The sequence below is a fragment of the Atractosteus spatula genome, chromosome 17 (assembly GCF_055471065.1).
Source record: "Atractosteus spatula isolate fAtrSpa1 chromosome 17, fAtrSpa1.hap1, whole genome shotgun sequence".
Lineage (NCBI taxonomy): Eukaryota > Metazoa > Chordata > Actinopteri > Semionotiformes > Lepisosteidae > Atractosteus > Atractosteus spatula.
Window position 1 is genome coordinate 1,449,786 of NC_142722.1, and position 23,188 is coordinate 1,472,973.

Genomic DNA, 23,188 nt, shown 5'->3' on the forward strand with positions numbered 1-23,188 from the left:
TCATTTCATTTTATGTCTGGGTTAGATTTTAATGTGTAAGATGTTAATTAAAATGTGAGAGCTGGTTGAACACACCATGAGTGCTACATTTCAGCTTCATAATGGCGCTCTGTCAGAAATGTGATTTTTGTTCATATGTTATTTATAAATTGTTGAAGGGAGTCTATGAAATTAATTTTGTGTACTGTACATTTCACGTTATGTAATAGTCATCAGAAAAGTTTTTTCTTTGTGTTTAGTCTATTTACTGTATATAGCTGGGTATTCAGCTAACCAAGAAAATATTATTGTGGCACCAACATCTTACAGCGTGTTCCTCCATTCCGTCTTATTTCTTCAGAAGAGTGTAGGTGGAGTGGAAGCGCTGAGACACACTGAAGCACAGTCTGTCACTGTTAGCATTATGTATATAAGATGATATTCTTATTTTTTCAGAAGAGTGTGTGTTAGCATGATGTATATAATGACTGAGATTCTCCATATATGTAATATGTCAGTATGTACCTTCTTCCAAGTCTCATGTAGATCACAGCTCTTGCTCACACAGGTTTATTAAAATATTCACACCTGCTCACACCTGAAGAAGGCTTCACAGACGAAATAATGTGTTTTCTCTCTTCTCTTTTCAGCATGGAATAAACCTATTACTTGTTCCTTTATTAAAATACTCTCATTATTGTTTTAGTTTTGTTTTCACCGTGGTGCTAAAGACAGATAAATGTGTCTCGTGGAATCTAATTTCAGGTTGGAGGTTAGTTTCAGTAGTTTCCCTTCCTGCACAGACTGATGGGGCTGATTGACATGCTAAGTGGACAGTTAATCAAGTCCACAGAGAGACATTCAGAGTCAGGATGTTATAGCCTCCATCTCCTGTGTCTGTGAGGGTCTGGGTGTAACCTGAGACAGACACCTGCTGCTCTCAGACTGGGGGACAGAGAGGCAGTTAATTCTCTCTGTAAAATCTCCAATTTAACTAGAGATCATTAAAATATTCCTTTGCACTCTTACTTCTTCCTACATTTGTTTGGTAATTGGGTAATTGGACTGTGGGTATGCATACATCTTCACAGAAGCTTATGGAAGATATAACAGTGTCAGTATATTGAATAAGGAAAGTGGAAGCGGAGCTAAATATGTCCCAATGATCTTACTGATTTTAGTTTTGAAGTGATATAAGATTGAAACTTTAAGACTTCCTAACTCATCTCCCATTGTTTAGAGACTGTTTCCCACATTTTTTGTTTATTGGAATATTTAAAATGGCACTAAGATTTCATTTAAATATGAATATTATACAGTTATCTTTTAATGTGTTATTGTTCAGAACATCTCTGAAAAAGTACTTACAGAACAAATGTAAAACTCATTTCTTTCTGATGCGATGGCAGCCATAGTGTGCCAAAATACTCACCACACCAGCTCTCAGTGGGGAGAAGAACAGTGTGATGGAGCCAATTCATAAATAGGGATTATTACGAGGCCATGATTGATAAAGGCCAATGGGAAATTTAGCCAGGATGCTGGGGTAACACCACAGGGGGTCAGGATCCAACAGGTCGGTTTTACGTCTCATCCGAAAGACAGCACCTTTCTACGGTACAGTTTCTCTGTCACTATACTGGGGCATTAAGGCCCACACAGACTGCAGGGTGAGCGCTCCCTGCTGGTCCCACTAACACCTCTTCCAGCAGCCTTACTTTACTTACCTTCCTTTTTCCCCATCCAGGTACTGACAAGGCTCACACCTGCTTAGATTCAGTGGGTTGCCAGTTGTGAGTTGCAGGGTGGTATGGTTGCTTGCAATTAGATGAGAACCTAAGGGAATTGTTTTAGCTAATTCATTTTGACTTCCCCTGATATTAATAATGTTGACTTCATTCTTCATATATCTTTTGAAAAGGAAAATTCCCTCAGTCCTTTACATCTGAAGACGTCTGGGGACAGATCTCAAATGGCTTCAGTTGGAACATCCACCAAGTAAGAGTTCATTGTTGTTTTACAAAGTCATGTTTTATTTCAGAATCACGTACCTATCTGATAAAATGCAATTAGGGAGAAAGCTTAATTAGGAAAATGTAGGCCTTCTCTTGTTTCTATAGACAAACATTTTTCTATGTTGTCTTAGGAAACCCAGCAGGATTCCCCTGGTGTGCAAGATGTGCCTGAGGACATTTGACCAGCTTCCTGCTCACTTGAAGAGGGCGTGTATGAAGCAAGCCACACCAGAGGAGATCAGGATGGCCTCTCGCCAGGCCAGGAAGGACTTGATGAGTCACCTGAGGAAAGGGTGTGTTGTGGATTACGAGAGCATAGAGCTATTGTTTGACAAGGCAAATAGGAACCTAGCTGTGAGACTGGTGGAGTCCATGGGCTGTTTCGTACGGGGGAAACCTGAAGACAAACCAGCAAGGTGAGAGATTAAATTTTGACATTTCTTCATTGTATTTTCAAAGGCTTTTTTGAAACCGGTTATCTCGGTTAGTATTTTATGTAATGGTACTTTTACAGTTCCAGATGCCCTGAGGAAGCGCCTGCTGTCCAGCAGAAAGAGCTGCCGCAGGCTCCTCCAAAGACTGAGGAGGACGAGGAAGATGAAGGGGAACATGGGAGCTCTGAAGAACTGGAGCAGCAGTAAGACTTTCCTTTCATGTTTCCAGATTGATTAATAATTCCACTGGCTCTCTTACGTATGAAATCATTCTATGATTAGTGTCCTATATCCCTACAGGACCCCAGTAGTTAAGAGTTATCAGCAGGCTCTCCGGAAGAGAGTGGCCCGGGCTGGACTATACAGAAAACACACTCTGGATGCTCCTCTCCTGGCTGGGTTTAAACAGTACCTTATCCAGGACCTGGGTGTGGTAAACTGCTCTCAGGAGGTAGGTATTAAAAACTGGGCAGAGGCTCACAAAGTACATATTTTAACTCATCCGCACAGAATTTACCCATCTGAGATTGTGCCTGTCCTAAAAATAAACCCTAAAAACATTTTTTTTAGATAGACAACGTTTCCAGATTCCTGTTTTTTATGGATCCGTCTAAAGCATCCTTGATGTTTGTGAAGGACATTCCCAAAACGCGCAAATTTTTTTACCAACTGAGGATGACTGGACTGTCTCACCAAACCATTGCTAATTACATCAAAAACATCAACCGGTTCCTGCGCTACATCCTGAATGCCACCAACCTAAGACAGGAGGATCCCAGCCTGGCTAACGTCATCATCATCTTCCAGAGCATCCTGAAGGACATTCAGCAGAAAAACAGCAAGGATGTCTCACAGGAAGTCATCAGAAAGAGGTATTTTCCATTTGGAACTCTGATTCCAGTTGGTTTCCGGTTCCAGTACATGACGGGAATTGACGTTGATGGTACTACTCCTTCTGCCACAGATACAGACAGCTGCAGAGTCCTGGGCCGAGCGCCAGTGACTGCTGGAAGGTGCTGAGGGCTGCAAAGAGAGATGTGGAGCGGATACTGGAGAAGACGCACACTTCTGAAGACATCACCATGCCTGAGCAGCTTCTTGTGCTGTATTACCTGCAGGCCACTCTCCAGCTGAAGCATCTGCAGCACCCATGGGTGGTAAAGAATATGACAGTAAGCATGACAGTCATGCATATTTCAGTTGTTTGGCCAAATTCTAACAATGAAACAATGATCTGACGTTCATAAAGAGACAGAATAACAGTGCTGGTCAGGGCTCATCGCTGTCATTTAGGTGGCGCTCCCGTTACTTAGGGACTTTACAGGGAGACCTGCTGTGCCAGTGATCCTGGACTGGAGGGAAGGGTGAGGGAGAAGATGCTCTCAGCTCTGTGTTCAGTCAGAGAGATTGGACAGCGGAAGTGTGAGAGTGGAATTTGATTTCCACCCCAGCTTCTCTTCAGTAACTTCATATGGAACAAGAGTTAGTGAATGGCAAACATCAAGTTCAAACAGCCTCAGCGGCACTAAATCGTAATCATTCTTGATGACACCGCCTCGTGTTATATGTAAGCCCCTTCTCTCTTTCCCATTTATCTCTCTTCCACCTCTCGGCACCTCTCTTCCACACCATCCCCTACTTGTGAGTCCTCATTGGGATCCCAGCCGCCTCGCCCTACAGAACCTTAGCACCCAGCCAAGTGGGTCAGACTGACTGATTGAAACACTCAACACTCTCCATACACTTCATTGCTGGGTGCTGCTGTTGCTACTGTAAAATGATCATTGGCAGTTTTGAATCAGATATTATTTATTGAATTGCTTGTGATTTCAGGTCCAGGAATGGATGCAGAGAAAGAATTTTGTGTCACAAAGAGGACGAAAACTGGCGATAATAGCAGTGACAAAGCACACAACCTCCTCACAGCAGCTGGCATGCTTTGCCCTGAATGAAGAAGAGGAACATGTAAGTCAAAGTTACGTTGATATACTCTCTCCAGTTCATTGCCAACATCTGTCTTCGGCATTCAACAATAGTTGAAAAGTACAATAACTGCATTTTGTCTGTTTTTTCAGATGTTTCACCTTTACTTCACTAAACTACGCTGTACTGCCACTGACAGCATCTGTGGAACAGAGACTGAACATTTTTTCATTTCTTCTGTGGGGGAGCCAATTTATAGTCCTTCCAATGATCTGCGAAGACTGCATGAGAAGTAAACCAAATCACAAAGTTGTTTTAATGTATTAATTGAACTGTCTGTGGCTTGGAAACAATCATACACTGTGTGTATGTGTTTGTTTTGTAGATACCACCTCTCACTCATCACCAGCCAGGCTGCCAGGAGTGCATTTGAGACGGCCACAAAGAGGCTCACAGATGCACAGAAGAGCATTGTGGCGGATTATCTGGCCCACTCAGATGGTACTGCAGAGAAACACTATAGGATACTGACACAAGACAACATCTGCTCAGCCATTGAAGTCATTGAAGGTGTTGCAGAGGAGGGAGCTCAGTAAGTGTCACCATGTTCTGAATAGACGACAAAATATTCTTGTGTCAAAAACAGCAATTACTTCATGCTTTTGAAACATCAAGAGAGCAATCGCCAGTCAGTGCTGCAGGATGCACATCTGCTGTGTAACTGGAAGAGAAAACAGCACTTTCAGTTCTTTTCAGCCAATGTGTTACAGAGATTATTGTGATCTAATATTCGTTTTTACATCAGATCAACACCAAAATCCGCTGTGGCAGCTGCAGGATCTGGAAATCCGAAGATGGATGATGCCACAGCCTTCCAGGAGCTGACACGGGAGTTTCCAGTGTTGTTAGATGGGCAGCTTCCCAGAAAGAAAGAGCGCCTGAGACTGACTGGAAGTCATGACCGACACTGTTACGACAAGTGGAGATCAGATCAGAGGAAGATGAGACTGCAGAACATTATTGGTAAGTTTACGTATCAATTATTTTCACAGAGAAACAGACAAAGAAAGTGAATTTGGAATCAATTCTGAGGGTTTCTGTTCTGGTTTTCATTCCAGACCATTACGCTAGACGGTTACCAACGGAAGGCCAGGTGACCCGCTATTTTCAAAAGATGAGCTGGACTGCAAATACACCAAAAGCGTCTGAAGTGCTTGAGAAGTGGAAGCCCAACACAGGTGCACAACCAAATGAAAGGCAAATTAAAAAGATGGTAAAGCGTCAAACCTGGAGAGGCCTGACTATCACTGACGATCCAGTGAAGGGGAAGAAGGTTGTGACTTCCAGGCGTTTCCAGAAGGCAGAGGTGGTGTGTGATTACCATGGCGAGGTCATCACAAAGACAGCTGCAGAAGCCCTAATGGCACATATGGCAGAGGGAGAAATGAGATGTCTTTTCTTTTTTGACGGACCTGCACAAAAAATGTGCATTGATGCTTTTGAAGAACACTGCGCTTGCCACCCGGATAAGGAGACGATCGGAAGGCGGATAAATTCCTCTAAGAAAAAAGATAACATCAGGGCTGTCAGAGAGTCATTCATAATCAACGGACAGCCCGTCATGACAATTCATGACATTGCTGAGGGAGAAGAGCTCCTCTTTGATTACAGAGTTTCGAGGAAATCATTTCAGGGTGAAGGACAGGCTCTAGAGTGGCTGGATAACTGACCAGTTCCCGAAAACACTTTGTAAGTATGTTGAACATATCTTCTTTTAGCTATTAAAGATGGTGTCTTCTTGTGACTTGAAATCCATCTCATTATTGCTTATGTCATTGTTTTGAAGATGACATGTCTCATTCTCCAACAGCTAGGGCACCAGGAGGGGATAAGAGACAGACAAGTAGATATATGAAGCTCAGAAGAGCGTAGAGGCTGATTAGCCACCCCACACAAATATTCCCAAGACAAAACACTACGAGACATCTGTCCAGCTTTTGTTCTTATTGAAAGTTTTGGAATGAAGAGGTCTAATTGTCACCACTTTTGAAAAACTGTTGACTTTATCTGAATGTTTCAAAAGAAACACTCCACTTAAAACACTTAAAAGTTTTCCAATTATTTCATGATGAGTGGAGCAATGCAAAGAGTCTTTTTCAGTGTAAGACATCTGCTTTTGGGTCACTTTAAATTGAACAAACTCAAATCTTTTTGAGATGATGTGTTACACTAATTATTGATTTATGAATTTATTGTTTACAGACAGAGGACATATTCATTGTCAGAAGACGGATGATGGCCCAGGATTCCCAGAACGGACACTGGAGTTTCCAGCGGCATTAGATGGGTAGCCGCTTGGGAAGAGATATCGACTGAGACTCACTAGACTTCATGAATGACACCAAGAACAGAGCCTACAAGATGAGTCTAGATAACAATTCCTTAAACCTTTTAGTGAAGATTTCTGAAAAGGCTAAGGACTACAGCAATTATTTTTGGACTACAGAGATATTTTAAAACCTCATTAAGTAGTTAGACATTTGATGAAAAGTGGTTTATCTTTACAAGAATGTTTTAAAACTTTAATTGCAGTTCAATAGATGCCGTAGACCGAATCGACAATGACTGCATTTTATTTTCATTTTAGCCATAAACTGTTGTAAATAGTTTAATTGAAAAAAATATTAATTCAGAGCACCCAATCCAGTTGATTTTGAAATTGAGAGGCAATTATTAGCTATAGTGGTTCGTATCTATGACTGAGCTGTGATTTCTGTTTAATAGAGACCTGTCTCTTACACAAAGGAGATTTTTCACTCTAACAGGTGTCACTTCCCAGCAAAGTCTATCACATTCCATAAGGATTTACTGCATTAGAGCAGATAAGCAGCCTCAGTCCACTGCAGCTTTTAAAATATGACAGGTTTCTGAGAATTTCAAAGCAATAGAAAAGTGCAACAAATGGAGTTCTTGAAGTTGTTCTTTCATTGTGCCTTCAACAAAATCATATTAATGTGCTCCTGCTGTTTTGTAGAGTCCGCCTGCCACTCATCTCCAGCCATGTTGCCAGTAGGACACACGAGAAGCCACAAAGCAGCTGACTGAGGTCCCGGAGGACATGCAGGCACAACAGAAGCGCACTGTAATGTTTCAGCAGCCTCTTGGGAAGAGATGGACTGAGACTGATTGCGCTTCATAAACGACACCGTTTGATTTCACCCAGAACAGAGCCCACAAGATGATATGATATGATATGAAGGAACAAGTAATAGGTTTATTCCATGCTGAAAAAAAGAAGAAAGAGAACACAACGTTTCGGCCGTGGAGCCTTCTTCCACGGCCGAAACGTTGTGTTCTCTTTCTTCTTTTTTTCAGCATGGAATAAACCTATTACTTGTTCCTTTGCAGCCTACGCATGCTGACGCAGCTACCCACCATGATATGATATGATATGATATGATATGACATGATAATATATGGGCTGGGAGTTTAATGCTGCATCATTGCCATGGATCCAAGAGGGACATCGTGTATGTAGCTATCGTTTAGTGGGATTTTGCTGGTCTACAGAGATCTGAGTACAGTACAGTACAAGTACTGACACGTACAAGACATGATGGATGGATTAATACCCTTATTCATTTATTCCTTTTTTTAATTGTATAATGCTAACATGCCCAAAGGGGTTGGGCAGCCTAGGGGTTGACCTTGGACCCCTAGAGGTTTTTTTTCTCCTTACTAAGGAGTTTTTGGTTCCTCTCTTCCTGTGTCTTCTGGTCTTATCTGTTTTGTATTCACTACATGTATGGTCACTTGCTTTGTTAAGCGCCTTGGGCAATCTTGTTGTGAAAGGCACTATATAAAAATAAATGTATTTGAATTGAAGATGAGACGAGAGAACAATTCCTTAATCCTTTTAGTGAAGTTTTCTGAATAGCTTAAGGACTAAATCATTTCTTAGCCATTTTATAACAGAATTAAGAAGTTGGATTAAAAACATATTTTCAGAGGTTTTATCTTTAAAGGAATGTTTAAAAATGTAAGTTGTCTCTTAAACAACTGTGGTCTGCACAGTGACATATTGTCTAGAGCCCTTCAATCAAGTTTCTCAAAGAGCGCATCAAACTGATTACATTTACCTGGGAGGCTGGAGCCTTTGACCAGTTTTTTGTTTCATAGTTGGTCATTTTTTTCTTTTTCTCCAGTCTGATTTCTGCTTGTTTTCATCCAATTGCTCTTCCAGCTTTGTAATGTGGCTTCTCTTTGCTTTCTTCACTGCTGAGCACAGTTCACACTTGTCAGAGATATATTCAGCTCAGTCAGCCATGATAAAAGACCTGTCCTCTTTATGGCACAGGTCTTGCAATTCTTTTGAGAACCATGGATTCTTATTGCCATATATCTTAACTGTTTTGTGGGTATGCATACATCTTCACAGAAGCTCATGGAAGATATAACAGTGTCAGTATATTGAATAAGGAAAGTGGACAGTTAATCAAGTCCACAGAGAGACATTCAGAGTCAGGATGTCAGGAGTCAGCCTCCATCTCCTGTGTCTGTGAGGGTCTGGGTGTAACCTGAGACAGACACCTGCTGTTCTCAGACTGGGGGACAGATAGGCAGTTAATTCTCTCTGTAAAATCTCCAATTTAACTAGAGGTCATTTAAATATTCCTTTGCACTCTTACTTCTTCCTAAATTTTTTTGGTAATTGGGTAATTGGACTGTGGGTATGCATACATCTTCACAGAAGCTTATGGAAAATATAACAGTGTCAGTATATTGAATAAGGAAAGTGGAAGCGGAGCTAAATATGTCCCAATGATCTTACTGATTTTAGTTTTGACGTGATATAAGATTAAAACTTTAAGACTTCCTAACTCTGATTGTTAAGAGACTGTTTCCCACATTCTCTGTTTATTGGAATATTTAAAATGGCACTAAGAGTTCATTTAAATATGAATATTATACAGTTATCTTTTAATGTGTTATTGTTCAGAACATCTCTGAAAAAGTACTTACAGAACAAATGTAAAACTCATTTCTTTCTGATGCGATGGCAGCCATAGTGTGCCAGAATACTCACCACACCAGCTCTCAGTGGGGAGAAGAACAGTGTGATGAAGCCAATTCATAAATAGGGATTATTACAAGGCTATGATTGGTAAAGGCCAATGAGAAATTTAGCCAGGATGCTTGGGTAACACCACAGGGGGTCAGGACCCAACAGGTCGGTTTTACGTCTCATCCGAAAGACAGCACCTTTCTACGGTACAGTTTCTCTGTCACTATACTGGGGCATTAAGGCCCACACAGACTGCAGGGTGAGCGCTCCCTGCTGGTCCCACTAACACCTCTTCCAGCAGCCTTACTTTACTTACCTTCCTTTTTCCCAGGAGGTCTCCTATCCAGGTACTGACAAGGCTCATACCTGCTTAGCTTCAGTGGGTTGCTAGTTGTGAGTTGCAGGGTGGTATGGTTGCTTGCAATTAGATGAGAACCTAAGGGAATTGTTTTAGCTAATTCATTTTAACTTCCACTGATATTAATAATGTTGACTTCATTCTTCATATATCTTTTGAAAAGGAAAATTCCCTCAGTCCTTTACATCTGAAGACGTCTGGGGACAGATCTCAAATGGCTTCAGTTGGAACATCCACCAAGTAAGAGTTCATTGTTGTTTTACAAAGTCATGTTTTATTTCAGAATCACGTACCTATCTGATAAAATGCAATTAGGGAGAAAGCTTAATTAGGAAAATGTAGGCCTTCTCTTGTTTCTATAGACAAACATTTTTCTATGTTGTCTTAGGAAACCCAGCAGGATTCCCCTGGTGTGCAAGATGTGCCTGAGGACATTTGACCAGCTTCCTGCTCACTTGAAGAGGGCGTGTATGAAGCAAGCCACACCAGAGGAGATCAGGATGGCCTCTCGCCAGGCCAGGAAGGACTTGATGAGTCACCTGAGGAAAGGGCGTGTTGTGGATTACGAGAGCATAGAGCTATTGTTTGACAAGGCAAATAGGAACCTAGCTGTGAGACTGGTGGAGTCCATGGGCTGTTTCGTACGGGGGAGACCTGAAGACAAACCAGCAAGGTGAGAGATTAAATTTTGACATTTCTTCATTGTATTTTCAAAGGCTTTTTTGAAACCGGTTATCTCGGTTAGTATTTTATGTAATGGTACTTTTACAGTTCCAGATGCCCTGAGGAAGCGCCTGCTGTCCAGCAGAAAGAGCTGCCGCAGGCTCCTCCAAAGACTGAGGAGGACGAGGAAGATGAAGGGGAACATGGGAGCTCTGAAGAACTGGAGCAGCAGTAAGACTTTCCTTTCATGTTTCCAGATTGATTAATAATTCCACTGGCTCTCTTACGTATGAAATCATTCTATGATTAGTGTCCTATATCCCTACAGGACCCCAGTAGTTAAGAGTTATCAGCAGGCTCTCCGGAAGAGAGTGGCCCGGGCTGGACTATACAGAAAACACACTCTGGATGCTCCTCTCCTGGCTGGGTTTAAACAGTACCTTATCCAGGACCTGGGTGTGGTAAACTGCTCTCAGGAGGTAGGTATTAAAAACTGGGCAGAGGCTCACAAAGTACATATTTTAACTCATCCGCACAGAATTTACCCATCTGAGATTGTGCCTGTCCTAAAAATAAACCCTAAAAACATTTTTTTTAGATAGACAACGTTTCCAGATTCCTGTTTTTTATGGATCCGTCTAAAGCATCCTTGATGTTTGTGAAGGACATTCCCAAAACGCGCAAATTTTTTTACCAACTGAGGATGACTGGACTGTCTCACCAAACCATTGCTAATTACATCAAAAACATCAACCGGTTCCTGCGCTACATCCTGAATGCCACCAACCTAAGACAGGAGGATCCCAGCCTGGCTAACGTCATCATCATCTTCCAGAGCATCCTGAAGGACATTCAGCAGAAAAACAGCAAGGATGTCTCACAGGAAGTCATCAGAAAGAGGTATTTTCCATTTGGAACTCTGATTCCAGTTGGTTTCCGGTTCCAGTACATGACGGGAATTGACGTTGATGGTACTACTCCTTCTGCCACAGATACAGACAGCTGCAGAGTCCTGGGCCGAGCGCCAGTGACTGCTGGAAGGTGCTGAGGGCTGCAAAGAGAGATGTGGAGCGGATACTGGAGAAGACGCACACTTCTGAAGACATCACCATGCCTGAGCAGCTTCTTGTGCTGTATTACCTGCAGGCCACTCTCCAGCTGAAGCATCTGCAGCACCCATGGGTGGTAAAGAATATGACAGTAAGCATGACAGTCATGCATATTTCAGTTGTTTGGCCAAATTCTAACAATGAAACAATGATCTGACGTTCATAAAGAGACAGAATAACAGTGCTGGTCAGGGCTCATCGCTGTCATTTAGGTGGCGCTCCCGTTACTTAGGGACTTTACAGGGAGACCTGCTGTGCCAGTGATCCTGGACTGGAGGGAAGGGTGAGGGAGAAGATGCTCTCAGCTCTGTGTTCAGTCAGAGAGATTGGACAGCGGAAGTGTGAGAGTGGAATTTGATTTCCACCCCAGCTTCTCTTCAGTAACTTCATATGGAACAAGAGTTAGTGAATGGCAAACATCAAGTTCAAACAGCCTCAGCGGCACTAAATCGTAATCATTCTTGATGACACCGCCTCGTGTTATATGTAAGCCCCTTCTCTCTTTCCCATTTATCTCTCTTCCACCTCTCGGCACCTCTCTTCCACACCATCCCCTACTTGTGAGTCCTCATTGGGATCCCAGCCGCCTCGCCCTACAGAACCTTAGCACCCAGCCAAGTGGGTCAGACTGACTGATTGAAACACTCAACACTCTCCATACACTTCATTGCTGGGTGCTGCTGTTGCTACTGTAAAATGATCATTGGCAGTTTTGAATCAGATATTATTTATTGAATTGCTTGTGATTTCAGGTCCAGGAATGGATGCAGAGAAAGAATTTTGTGTCACAAAGAGGACGAAAACTGGCGATAATAGCAGTGACAAAGCACACAACCTCCTCACAGCAGCTGGCATGCTTTGCCCTGAATGAAGAAGAGGAACATGTAAGTCAAAGTTACGTTGATATACTCTCTCCAGTTCATTGCCAACATCTGTCTTCGGCATTCAACAATAGTTGAAAAGTACAATAACTGCATTTTGTCTGTTTTTTCAGATGTTTCACCTTTACTTCACTAAACTACGCTGTACTGCCACTGACAGCATCTGTGGAACAGAGACTGAACATTTTTTCATTTCTTCTGTGGGGGAGCCAATTTATAGTCCTTCCAATGACCTGCGAAGACTGCATGAGAAGTAAACCAAATCACAAAGTTGTTTTAATGTATTAATTGAACTGTCTGTGGCTTGGAAACAATCATACACTGTGTGTATGTGTTTGTTTTGTAGATACCACCTCTCACTCATCACCAGCCAGGCTGCCAGGAGTGCATTTGAGACGGCCACAAAGAGGCTCACAGATGCACAGAAGAGCATTGTGGCGGATTATCTGGCCCACTCAGATGGTACTGCAGAGAAACACTATAGGATACTGACACATGACAACATCTGCTCAGCCATTGAAGTCATTGAAGGTGTTGCAGAGGAGGGAGCTCAGTAAGTGTCACCATGTTCTGAATAGACGACAAAATATTCTTGTGTCAAAAACAGCAATTACTTCATGCTTTTGAAACATCAAGAGAGCAATCGCCAGTCAGTGCTGCAGGATGCACATCTGCTGTGTAACTGGAAGAGAAAACAGCACTTTCAGTTCTTTTCAGCCAATGTGTTACAGAGATTATTGTGATCTAATATTCGTTTTTACATCAGATCAACACCAAAATCCGCTGTGGCAGCTGCAGGATCTGGAAATCCGAAGATGGATGATGCCACAGCCTTCCAGGAGCTGACACGGGAGTTTCCAGTGTTGTTAGATGGGCAGCTTCCCAGAAAGAAAGAGCGCCTGAGACTGACTGGAAGTCATGACCGACACTGTTACGACAGGTGGAGATCAGATCAGAGGAAGATGAGACTGCAGAACATTATTGGTAAGTTTACGTATCAATTATTTTCACAGAGAAACAGACAAAGAAAGTGAATTTGGAATCAGTTCTGAGGGTTTCTGTTCTGGTTTTCATTCCAGACCATTACGCTAGACGGTTACCAACGGAAGGCCAGGTGACCCGCTATTTTCAAAAGATGAGCTGGACTGCAAATACACCAAAAGCGTCTGAAGTGCTTGAGAAGTGGAAGCCCAACACAGGTGCACAACCAAATGAAAGGCAAATTAAAAAGATGGTAAAGCGTCAAACCTGGAGAGGCCTGACTATCACTGACGATCCAGTGAAGGGGAAGAAGGTTGTGACTTCCAGGCGTTTCCAGAAGGCAGAGGTGGTGTGTGATTACCATGGCGAGGTCATCACAAAGACAGCTGCAGAAGCCCTAATGGCACATATGGCAGAGGGAGAAATGAGATGTCTTTTCTTTTTTGACGGACCTGCACAAAAAATGTGCATTGATGCTTTTGAAGAACACTGCGCTTGCCACCCGGATAAGGAGACGATCGGAAGGCGGATAAATTCCTCTAAGAAAAAAGATAACATCAGGGCTGTCAGAGAGTCATTCATAATCAACGGACAGCCCGTCATGACAATTCTGTTTATAGCGAAGAGGGACATTGCTGAGGGAGAAGAGCTCCTCTTTGATTACAGAGTTTCGAGGAAATCATTTCAGGGTGAAGGACAGGCTCTAGAGTGGCTGGATAACTGACCAGTTCCCGAAAATACTTTGTAAGTATGTTGAACATATCTTCTTTTAGCTATTAAAGATGGTGTCTTCTTGTGACTTGAAATCCATCTCATTATTGCTTATGTCATTGTTTTGAAGATGACATGTCTCATTCTCCAACAGCTAGGGCACCAGGAGGGGATAAGAGACAGACAAGTAGATATATGAAGCTCAGAAGAGCGTAGAGGCTGATTAGCCACCCCACACAAATATTCCCAAGACAAAACACTACGAGACATCTGTCCAGCTTTTGTTCTTATTGAAAGTTTTGGAATGAAGAGGTCTAATTGTCACCACTTTTGAAAAACTGTTGACTTTATCTGAATGTTTCAAAAGAAACACTCCACTTAAAACACTTAAAAGTTTTCCAATTATTTCATGATGAGTGGAGCAATGCAAAGAGTCTTTTTCAGTGTAAGACATCTGCTTTTGGGTCACTTTAAATTGAACAAACTCAAATCTTTTTGAGATGATGTGTTACACTAATTATTGATTTATGAATTTATTGTTTACAGACAGAGGACATATTCATTGTTAGAAGACGGATGATGGCCCAGGATTCCCAGAACGGACACTGGAGTTTCCAGCGGCATTAGATGGGTAGCCGCTTGGGAAGAGACATCGACTGAGACTCACTAGACTTCATGAATGACACCAAGAACAGAGCCTACAAGATGAGTCTAGATAACAATTCCTTAAACCTTTTAGTGAAGATTTCTGAAAAGGCTAAGGACTACAGCAATTATTTTTGGACTACAGAGATATTTTAAAACCTCATTAAGTAGTTAGACATTTGATGAAAAGTGGTTTATCTTTACAAGAATGTTTTAAAACTTTAATTGCAGTTCAATAGATGCCGTAGACCGAATCGACAATGACTGCATTTTATTTTCATTTTAGCCATAAACTGTTGTAAATAGTTTAATTGAAAAAAATATTAATTCAGAGCACCCAATCCAGTTGATTTTGAAATTGAGAGGCAATTATTAGCTATAGTGGTTCGTATCTATGACTGAGCTGTGATTTCTGTTTAATAGAGACCTGTCTCTTACACAAAGGAGATTTTTCACTCTAACAGGTGTCACTTCCCAGCAAAGTCTATCACATTCCATAAGGATTTACTGCATTAGAGCAGATAAGCAGCCTCAGTCCACTGCAGCTTTTAAAATATGACAGGTTTCTGAGAATTTCAAAGCAATAGAAAAGTGCAACAAATGGAGTTCTTGAAGTTGTTCTTTCATTGTGCCTTCAACAAAATCATATTAATGTGCTCCTGCTGTTTTGTAGAGTCCGCCTGCCACTCATCTCCAGCCATGTTGCCAGTAGGACACACGAGAAGCCACAAAGCAGCTGACTGAGGTCCCGGAGGACATGCAGGCACAACAGAAGCGCACTGTAATGTTTCAGCAGCCTCTTGGGAAGAGATGGACTGAGACTGATTGCGCTTCATAAACGACACCGTTTGATTTCACCCAGAACAGAGCCCACAAGATGATATGATATGATATGATATGATATGATATGACATGATAATATATGGGCTGGGAGTTTAATGCTGCATCATTGCCATGGATCCAAGAGGGACATCGTGTATGTAGCTATCGTTTAGTGGGATTTTGCTGGTCTACAGAGATCTGAGTACAGTACAGTACAAGTACTGACACGTACAAGACATGATGGATGGATTAATACCCTTATTCATTTATTCCTTTTTTTAATTGTATAATGCTAACATGCCCAAAGGGGTTGGGCAGCCTAGGGGTTGACCTTGGACCCCTAGAGGTTTTTTTTCTCCTTACTAAGGAGTTTTTGGTTCCTCTCTTCCTGTGTCTTCTGGTCTTATCTGTTTTGTATTCACTACATGTATGGTCACTTGCTTTGTTAAGCGCCTTGGGCAATCTTGTTGTGAAAGGCACTATATAAAAATAAATGTATTTGAATTGAAGATGAGACGAGAGAACAATTCCTTAATCCTTTTAGTGAAGTTTTCTGAATAGCTTAAGGACTAAATCATTTCTTAGCCATTTTATAACAGAATTAAGAAGTTGGATTAAAAACATATTTTCAGAGGTTTTATCTTTAAAGGAATGTTTAAAAATGTAAGTTGTCTCTTAAACAACTGTGGTCTGCACAGTGACATATTGTCTAGAGCCCTTCAATCAATATTGAATAAGGAAAGTGGAAGCGGAGCTAAATATGTCCCAATGATCTTACTGATTTTAGTTTTGACGTGATATAAGATTAAAACTTTAAGACTTCCTAACTCTGATTGTTAAGAGACTGTTTCCCACATTCTCTGTTTATTGGAATATTTAAAATGGCACTAAGAGTTCATTTAAATATGAATATTATACAGTTATCTTTTAATGTGTTATTGTTCAGAACATCTCTGAAAAAGTACTTACAGAACAAATGTAAAACTCATTTCTTTCTGATGCGATGGCAGCCATAGTGTGCCAGAATACTCACCACACCAGCTCTCAGTGGGGAGAAGAACAGTGTGATGAAGCCAATTCATAAATAGGGATTATTACAAGGCTATGATTGGTAAAGGCCAATGAGAAATTTAGCCAGGATGCTTGGGTAACACCACAGGGGGTCAGGACCCAACAGGTCGGTTTTACGTCTCATCCGAAAGACAGCACCTTTCTACGGTACAGTTTCTCTGTCACTATACTGGGGCATTAAGGCCCACACAGACTGCAGGGTGAGCGCTCCCTGCTGGTCCCACTAACACCTCTTCCAGCAGCCTTACTTTACTTACCTTCCTTTTTCCCAGGAGGTCTCCTATCCAGGTACTGACAAGGCTCATACCTGCTTAGCTTCAGTGGGTTGCTAGTTGTGAGTTGCAGGGTGGTATGGTTGCTTGCAATTAGATGAGAACCTAAGGGAATTGTTTTAGCTAATTCATTTTAACTTCCACTGATATTAATAATGTTGACTTCATTCTTCATATATCTTTTGAAAAGGAAAATTCCCTCAGTCCTTTACATCTGAAGACGTCTGGGGACAGATCTCAAATGGCTTCAGTTGGAACATCCACCAAGTAAGAGTTCATTGTTGTTTTACAAAGTCATGTTTTATTTCAGAATCACGTACCTATCTGATAAAATGCAATTAGGGAGAAAGCTTAATTAGGAAAATGTAGGCCTTCTCTTGTTTCTATAGACAAACATTTTTCTATGTTGTCTTAGGAAACCCAGCAGGATTCCCCTGGTGTGCAAGATGTGCCTGAGGACATTTGACCAGCTTCCTGCTCACTTGAAGAGGGCGTGTATGAAGCAAGCCACACCAGAGGAGATCAGGATGGCCTCTCGCCAGGCCAGGAAGGACTTGATGAGTCACCTGAGGAAAGGGCGTGTTGTGGATTACGAGAGCATAGAGCTATTGTTTGACAAGGCAAATAGGAACCTAGCTGTGAGACTGGTGGAGTCCATGGGCTGTTTCGTACGGGGGAGACCTGAAGACAAACCAGCAAGGTGAGAGATTAAATTTTGACATTTCTTCATTGTATTTTCAAAGGCTTTTTTGAAACCGGTTATCTCGGTTAGTATTTTATGTAATGGTACTTTTACAGTTCCAGATGCCCTGAGGAAGCGCCTGCTGTCCAGCAGAAAGAGCTGCCGCAGGCTCCTCCAAAGACTGAGGAGGACGAGGAAGATGAAGGGGAACATGGGAGCTCTGAAGAACTGGAGCAGCAGTAAGACTTTCCTTTCATGTTTCCAGATTGATTAATAATTCCACTGGCTCTCTTACGTATGAAATCATTCTATGATTAGTGTCCTATATCCCTACAGGACCCCAGTAGTTAAGAGTTATCAGCAGGCTCTCCGGAAGAGAGTGGCCCGGGCTGGACTATACAGAAAACACACTCTGGATGCTCCTCTCCTGGCTGGGTTTAAACAGTACCTTATCCAGGACCTGGGTGTGGTAAACTGCTCTCAGGAGGTAGGTATTAAAAACTGGGCAGAGGCTCACAAAGTACATATTTTAACTCATCCGCACAGAATTTACCCATCTGAGATTGTGCCTGTCCTAAAAATAAACCCTAAAAACATTTTTTTTAGATAGACAACGTTTCCAGATTCCTGTTTTTTATGGATCCGTCTAAAGCATCCTTGATGTTTGTGAAGGACATTCCCAAAACGCGCAAATTTTTTTACCAACTGAGGATGACTGGACTGTCTCACCAAACCATTGCTAATTACATCAAAAACATCAACCGGTTCCTGCGCTACATCCTGAATGCCACCAACCTAAGACAGGAGGATCCCAGCCTGGCTAACGTCATCATCATCTTCCAGAGCATCCTGAAGGACATTCAGCAGAAAAACAGCAAGGATGTCTCACAGGAAGTCATCAGAAAGAGGTATTTTCCATTTGGAACTCTGATTCCAGTTGGTTTCCGGTTCCAGTACATGACGGGAATTGACGTTGATGGTACTACTCCTTCTGCCACAGATACAGACAGCTGCAGAGTCCTGGGCCGAGCGCCAGTGACTGCTGGAAGGTGCTGAGGGCTGCAAAGAGAGATGTGGAGCGGATACTGGAGAAGACGCACATTTCTGAAGACATCACCATGCCTGAGCAGCTTCTTGTGCTGTATTACCTGCAGGCCATTCTCCAGCTGAAGCATCTGCAGCACCCATGGGTGGTAAAGAATATGACAGTAAGCATGACAGTCATGCATATTTCAGTTGTTTGGCCAAATTCTAACAATGAAACAATGATCTGACGTTCATAAAGAGACAGAATAACAGTGCTGGTCAGGGCTCATCGCTGTCATTTAGGTGGCGCTCCCGTTACTTAGGGACTTTACAGGGAGACCTGCTGTGCCAGTGATCCTGGACTGAAGCAAGGGTGAGGGAGAAGATGCTCTCAGCTCTGTGTTCAGTCAGAGAGATTGGACAGCGGAAGTGTGAGAGTGGAATTTGATTTCCACCCCAGCTTCTCTTCAGTAACTTCATATGGAACAAGAGTTAGTGAATGGCAAACATCAAGTTCAAACAGCCTCAGCGGCACTAAATCGTAATCATTCTTGATGACACCGCCTCGTGTTATATGTAAGCCCCTTCTCTCTTTCCCATTTATCTCTCTTCCACCTCTCGGCACCTCTCTTCCACACCATCCCCTACTTGTGAGTCCTCATTGGGATCCCAGCCGCCTCGCCCTACAGAACCTTAGCACCCAGCCAAGTGGGTCAGACTGACTGATTGAAACACTCAACACTCTCCATACACTTCATTGCTGGGTGCTGCTGTTGCTACTGTAAAATGATCATTGGCAGTTTTGAATCAGATATTATTTATTGAATTGCTTGTGATTTCAGGTCCAGGAATGGATGCAGAGAAAGAATTTTGTGTCACAAAGAGGACGAAAACTGGCGATAATAGCAGTGACAAAGCACACAACCTCCTCACAGCAGCTGGCATGCTTTGCCCTGAATGAAGAAGAGGAACATGTAAGTCAAAGTTACGTTGATATACTCTCTCCAGTTCATTGCCAACATCTGTCTTCGGCATTCAACAATAGTTGAAAAGTACAATAACTGCATTTTGTCTGTTTTTTCAGATGTTTCACCTTTACTTCACTAAACTACGCTGTACTGCCACTGACAGCATCTGTGGAACAGAGACTGAACATTTTTTCATTTCTTCTGTGGGGGAGCCAATTTATAGTCCTTCCAATGACCTGCGAAGACTGCATGAGAAGTAAACCAAATCACAAAGTTGTTTTAATGTATTAATTGAACTGTCTGTGGCTTGGAAACAATCATACACTGTGTGTATGTGTTTGTTTTGTAGATACCACCTCTCACTCATCACCAGCCAGGCTGCCAGGAGTGCATTTGAGACGGCCACAAAGAGGCTCACAGATGCACAGAAGAGCATTGTGGCGGATTATCTGGCCCACTCAGATGGTACTGCAGAGAAACACTATAGGATACTGACACATGACAACATCTGCTCAGCCATTGAAGTCATTGAAGGTGTTGCAGAGGAGGGAGCTCAGTAAGTGTCACCATGTTCTGAATAGACGACAAAATATTCTTGTGTCAAAAACAGCAATTACTTCATGCTTTTGAAACATCAAGAGAGCAATCGCCAGTCAGTGCTGCAGGATGCACATCTGCTGTGTAACTGGAAGAGAAAACACCACTTTCAGTTCTTTTCAGCCAATGTGTTACAGAGATTATTGTGATCTAATATTCGTTTTTACATCAGATCAACACCAAAATCCGCTGTGGCAGCTGCAGGATCTGGAAATCCGAAGATGGATGATGCCACAGCCTTCCAGGAGCTGACACGGGAGTTTCCAGTGTTGTTAGATGGGCAGCTTCCCAGAAAGAAAGAGCGCCTGAGACTGACTGGAAGTCATGACCGACACTGTTACGACAGGTGGAGATCAGATCAGAGGAAGATGAGACTGCAGAACATTATTGGTAAGTTTACGTATCAATTATTTTCACAGAGAAACAGACAAAGAAAGTGAATTTGGAATCAGTTCTGAGGGTTTCTGTTCTGGTTTTCATTCCAGACCATTACGCTAGACGGTTACCAACGGAAGGCCAGGTGACCCGCTATTTTCAAAAGATGAGCTGGACTGCAAATACACCAAAAGCGTCTGAAGTGCTTGAGAAGTGGAAGCCCAACACAGGTGCACAACCAAATGAAAGGCAAATTAAAAAGATGGTAAAGCGTCAAACCTGGAGAGGCCTGACTATCACTGACGATCCAGTGAAGGGGAAGAAGGTTGTGACTTCCAGGCGTTTCCAGAAGGCAGAGGTGGTGTGTGATTACCATGGCGAGGTCATCACAAAGACAGCTGCAGAAGCCCTAATGGCACATATGGCAGAGGGAGAAATGAGATGTCTTTTCTTTTTTGACGGACCTGCACAAAAAATGTGCATTGATGCTTTTGAAGAACACTGCGCTTGCCACCCGGATAAGGAGACGATCGGAAGGCGGATAAATTCCTCTAAGAAAAAAGATAACATCAGGGCTGTCAGAGAGTCATTCATAATCAACGGACAGCCCGTCATGACAATTCTGTTTATAGCGAAGAGGGACATTGCTGAGGGAGAAGAGCTCCTCTTTGATTACAGAGTTTCGAGGAAATCATTTCAGGGTGAAGGACAGGCTCTAGAGTGGCTGGATAACTGACCAGTTCCCGAAAATACTTTGTAAGTATGTTGAACATATCTTCTTTTAGCTATTAAAGATGGTGTCTTCTTGTGACTTGAAATCCATCTCATTATTGCTTATGTCATTGTTTTGAAGATGACATGTCTCATTCTCCAACAGCTAGGGCACCAGGAGGGGATAAGAGACAGACAAGTAGATATATGAAGCTCAGAAGAGCGTAGAGGCTGATTAGCCACCCCACACAAATATTCCCAAGACAAAACACTACGAGACATCTGTCCAGCTTTTGTTCTTATTGAAAGTTTTGGAATGAAGAGGTCTAATTGTCACCACTTTTGAAAAACTGTTGACTTTATCTGAATGTTTCAAAAGAAACACTCCACTTAAAACACTTAAAAGTTTTCCAATTATTTCATGATGAGTGGAGCAATGCAAAGAATCTTTTTCAGTGTAAGACATCTGCTTTTGGGTCACTTTAAATTGAACAAACTCAAATCTTTTTGAGATGATGTGTTACACTAATTATTGATTTATGAATTTATTGTTTACAGACAGAGGACATATTCATTGTCAGAAGACGGATGATGGCCCAGGATTCCCAGAACGGACACTGGAGTTTCCAGCGGCATTAGATGGGTAGCCGCTTGGGAAGAGACATCGACTGAGACTCACTAGACTTCATGAATGACACCAAGAACAGAGCCTACAAGATGAGTCTAGATAACAATTCCTTAAACCTTTTAGTGAAGATTTCTGAAAAGGCTAAGGACTACAGCAATTATTTTTGGACTACAGAGATATTTTAAAACCTCATTAAGTAGTTAGACATTTGATGAAAAGTGGTTTATCTTTACAAGAATGTTTTAAAACTTTAATTGCAGTTCAATAGATGCCGTAGACCGAATCGACAATGACTGCATTTTATTTTCATTTTAGCCATAAACTGTTGTAAATAGTTTAATTGAAAAAAATATTAATTCAGAACACCCAATCCAGTTGATTTTGAAATTGAGAGGCAATTATTAGCTATAGCGGTTCGTATCTATGACTGAGCTGTGATTTCTGTTTAATAGAGACCTGTCTCTTACACAAAGGAGATTTTTCACTCTAACAGGTGTCACTTCCCAGCAAAGTCTATCACATTCCATAAGGATTTACTGCATTAGAGCAGATAAGCAGCCTCAGTCCACTGCAGCTTTTAAAATATGACAGGTTTCTGAGAATTTCAAAGCAATAGAAAAGTGCAACAAATGGAGTTCTTGAAGTTGTTCTTTCATTGTGCCTTCAACAAAATCATATTAATGTGCTCCTGCTGTTTTGTAGAGTCCGCCTGCCACTCATCTCCAGCCATGTTGCCAGTAGGACACACGAGAAGCCACAAAGCAGCTGACTGAGGTCCCGGAGAACATGCAGGCACAACAGAAGCGCACTGTAATGTTTCAGCAGCCTCTTGGGGAGAGATGGACTGAGACTGATTGCGCTTCATAAACGACACCGTTTGATTTCACCCAGAACAGAGCCCACAAGATGATATGATATGATATGATATGATATGACATGATATGATATGGGCTGGGAGTTTAATGCTGCATCATTGCCATGGATCCAAGAGGGACATTGTGTATGTAGCTATCGTTTAGTGGGATTTTGCTGGTCTACAGAGATCTGAGTACAGTACAGTACAAGTACTGACATGTACAAGACATGATGGATGGATTAATACCCTTATTCATTTATTCCTTTTTTTAATTGTATAATGCTAACATGCCCAAAGGGGTTGGGCAGCCTAGGGGTTGACCTTGGACCCCTAGAGGTTTTTTTTCTCCTTACTAAGGAGTTTTTGGTTCCTCTCTTCCAGTGTCTTCTGGTCTTTTCTGTTTTGTATTCACAACA

At 42.1% G+C, this 23,188-nt stretch overlaps 1 protein-coding gene across 1 annotated transcript; it reads left to right on the top strand.

Annotated features, from left to right (window-relative positions):
- The first annotated feature begins 1,951 nt into the window (after positions 1-1,951).
- Positions 1,952-6,080, top strand: LOC148818818 (uncharacterized). The gene is made up of 11 exons (XM_088936183.1): positions 1,952-1,977; positions 2,126-2,410; positions 2,509-2,631; positions 2,711-2,879; positions 2,999-3,300; positions 3,393-3,600; positions 4,262-4,393; positions 4,504-4,643; positions 4,737-4,943; positions 5,157-5,374; positions 5,470-6,080. The coding sequence occupies exons 1-11, from the start codon at positions 1,952-1,954 to the stop codon at positions 6,078-6,080; spliced, it is 2,421 nt and encodes an 806-aa protein (XP_088792309.1).
- The last annotated feature ends 17,108 nt before the right edge of the window (positions 6,081-23,188 follow it).

Coding starts and splice junctions, on each gene's coding strand:
- LOC148818818 (XM_088936183.1), top strand. CDS start 1,952: ATGGCTTCAGTTGGAACATCCACCAA. Junction 1,978..2,125: donor TCAGTTGGAACATCCACCAA/GTAAGAGTTCAT, acceptor ATGTTGTCTTAG/GAAACCCAGCAGGATTCCCC. Junction 2,880..2,998: donor TGGTAAACTGCTCTCAGGAG/GTAGGTATTAAA, acceptor CATTTTTTTTAG/ATAGACAACGTTTCCAGATT.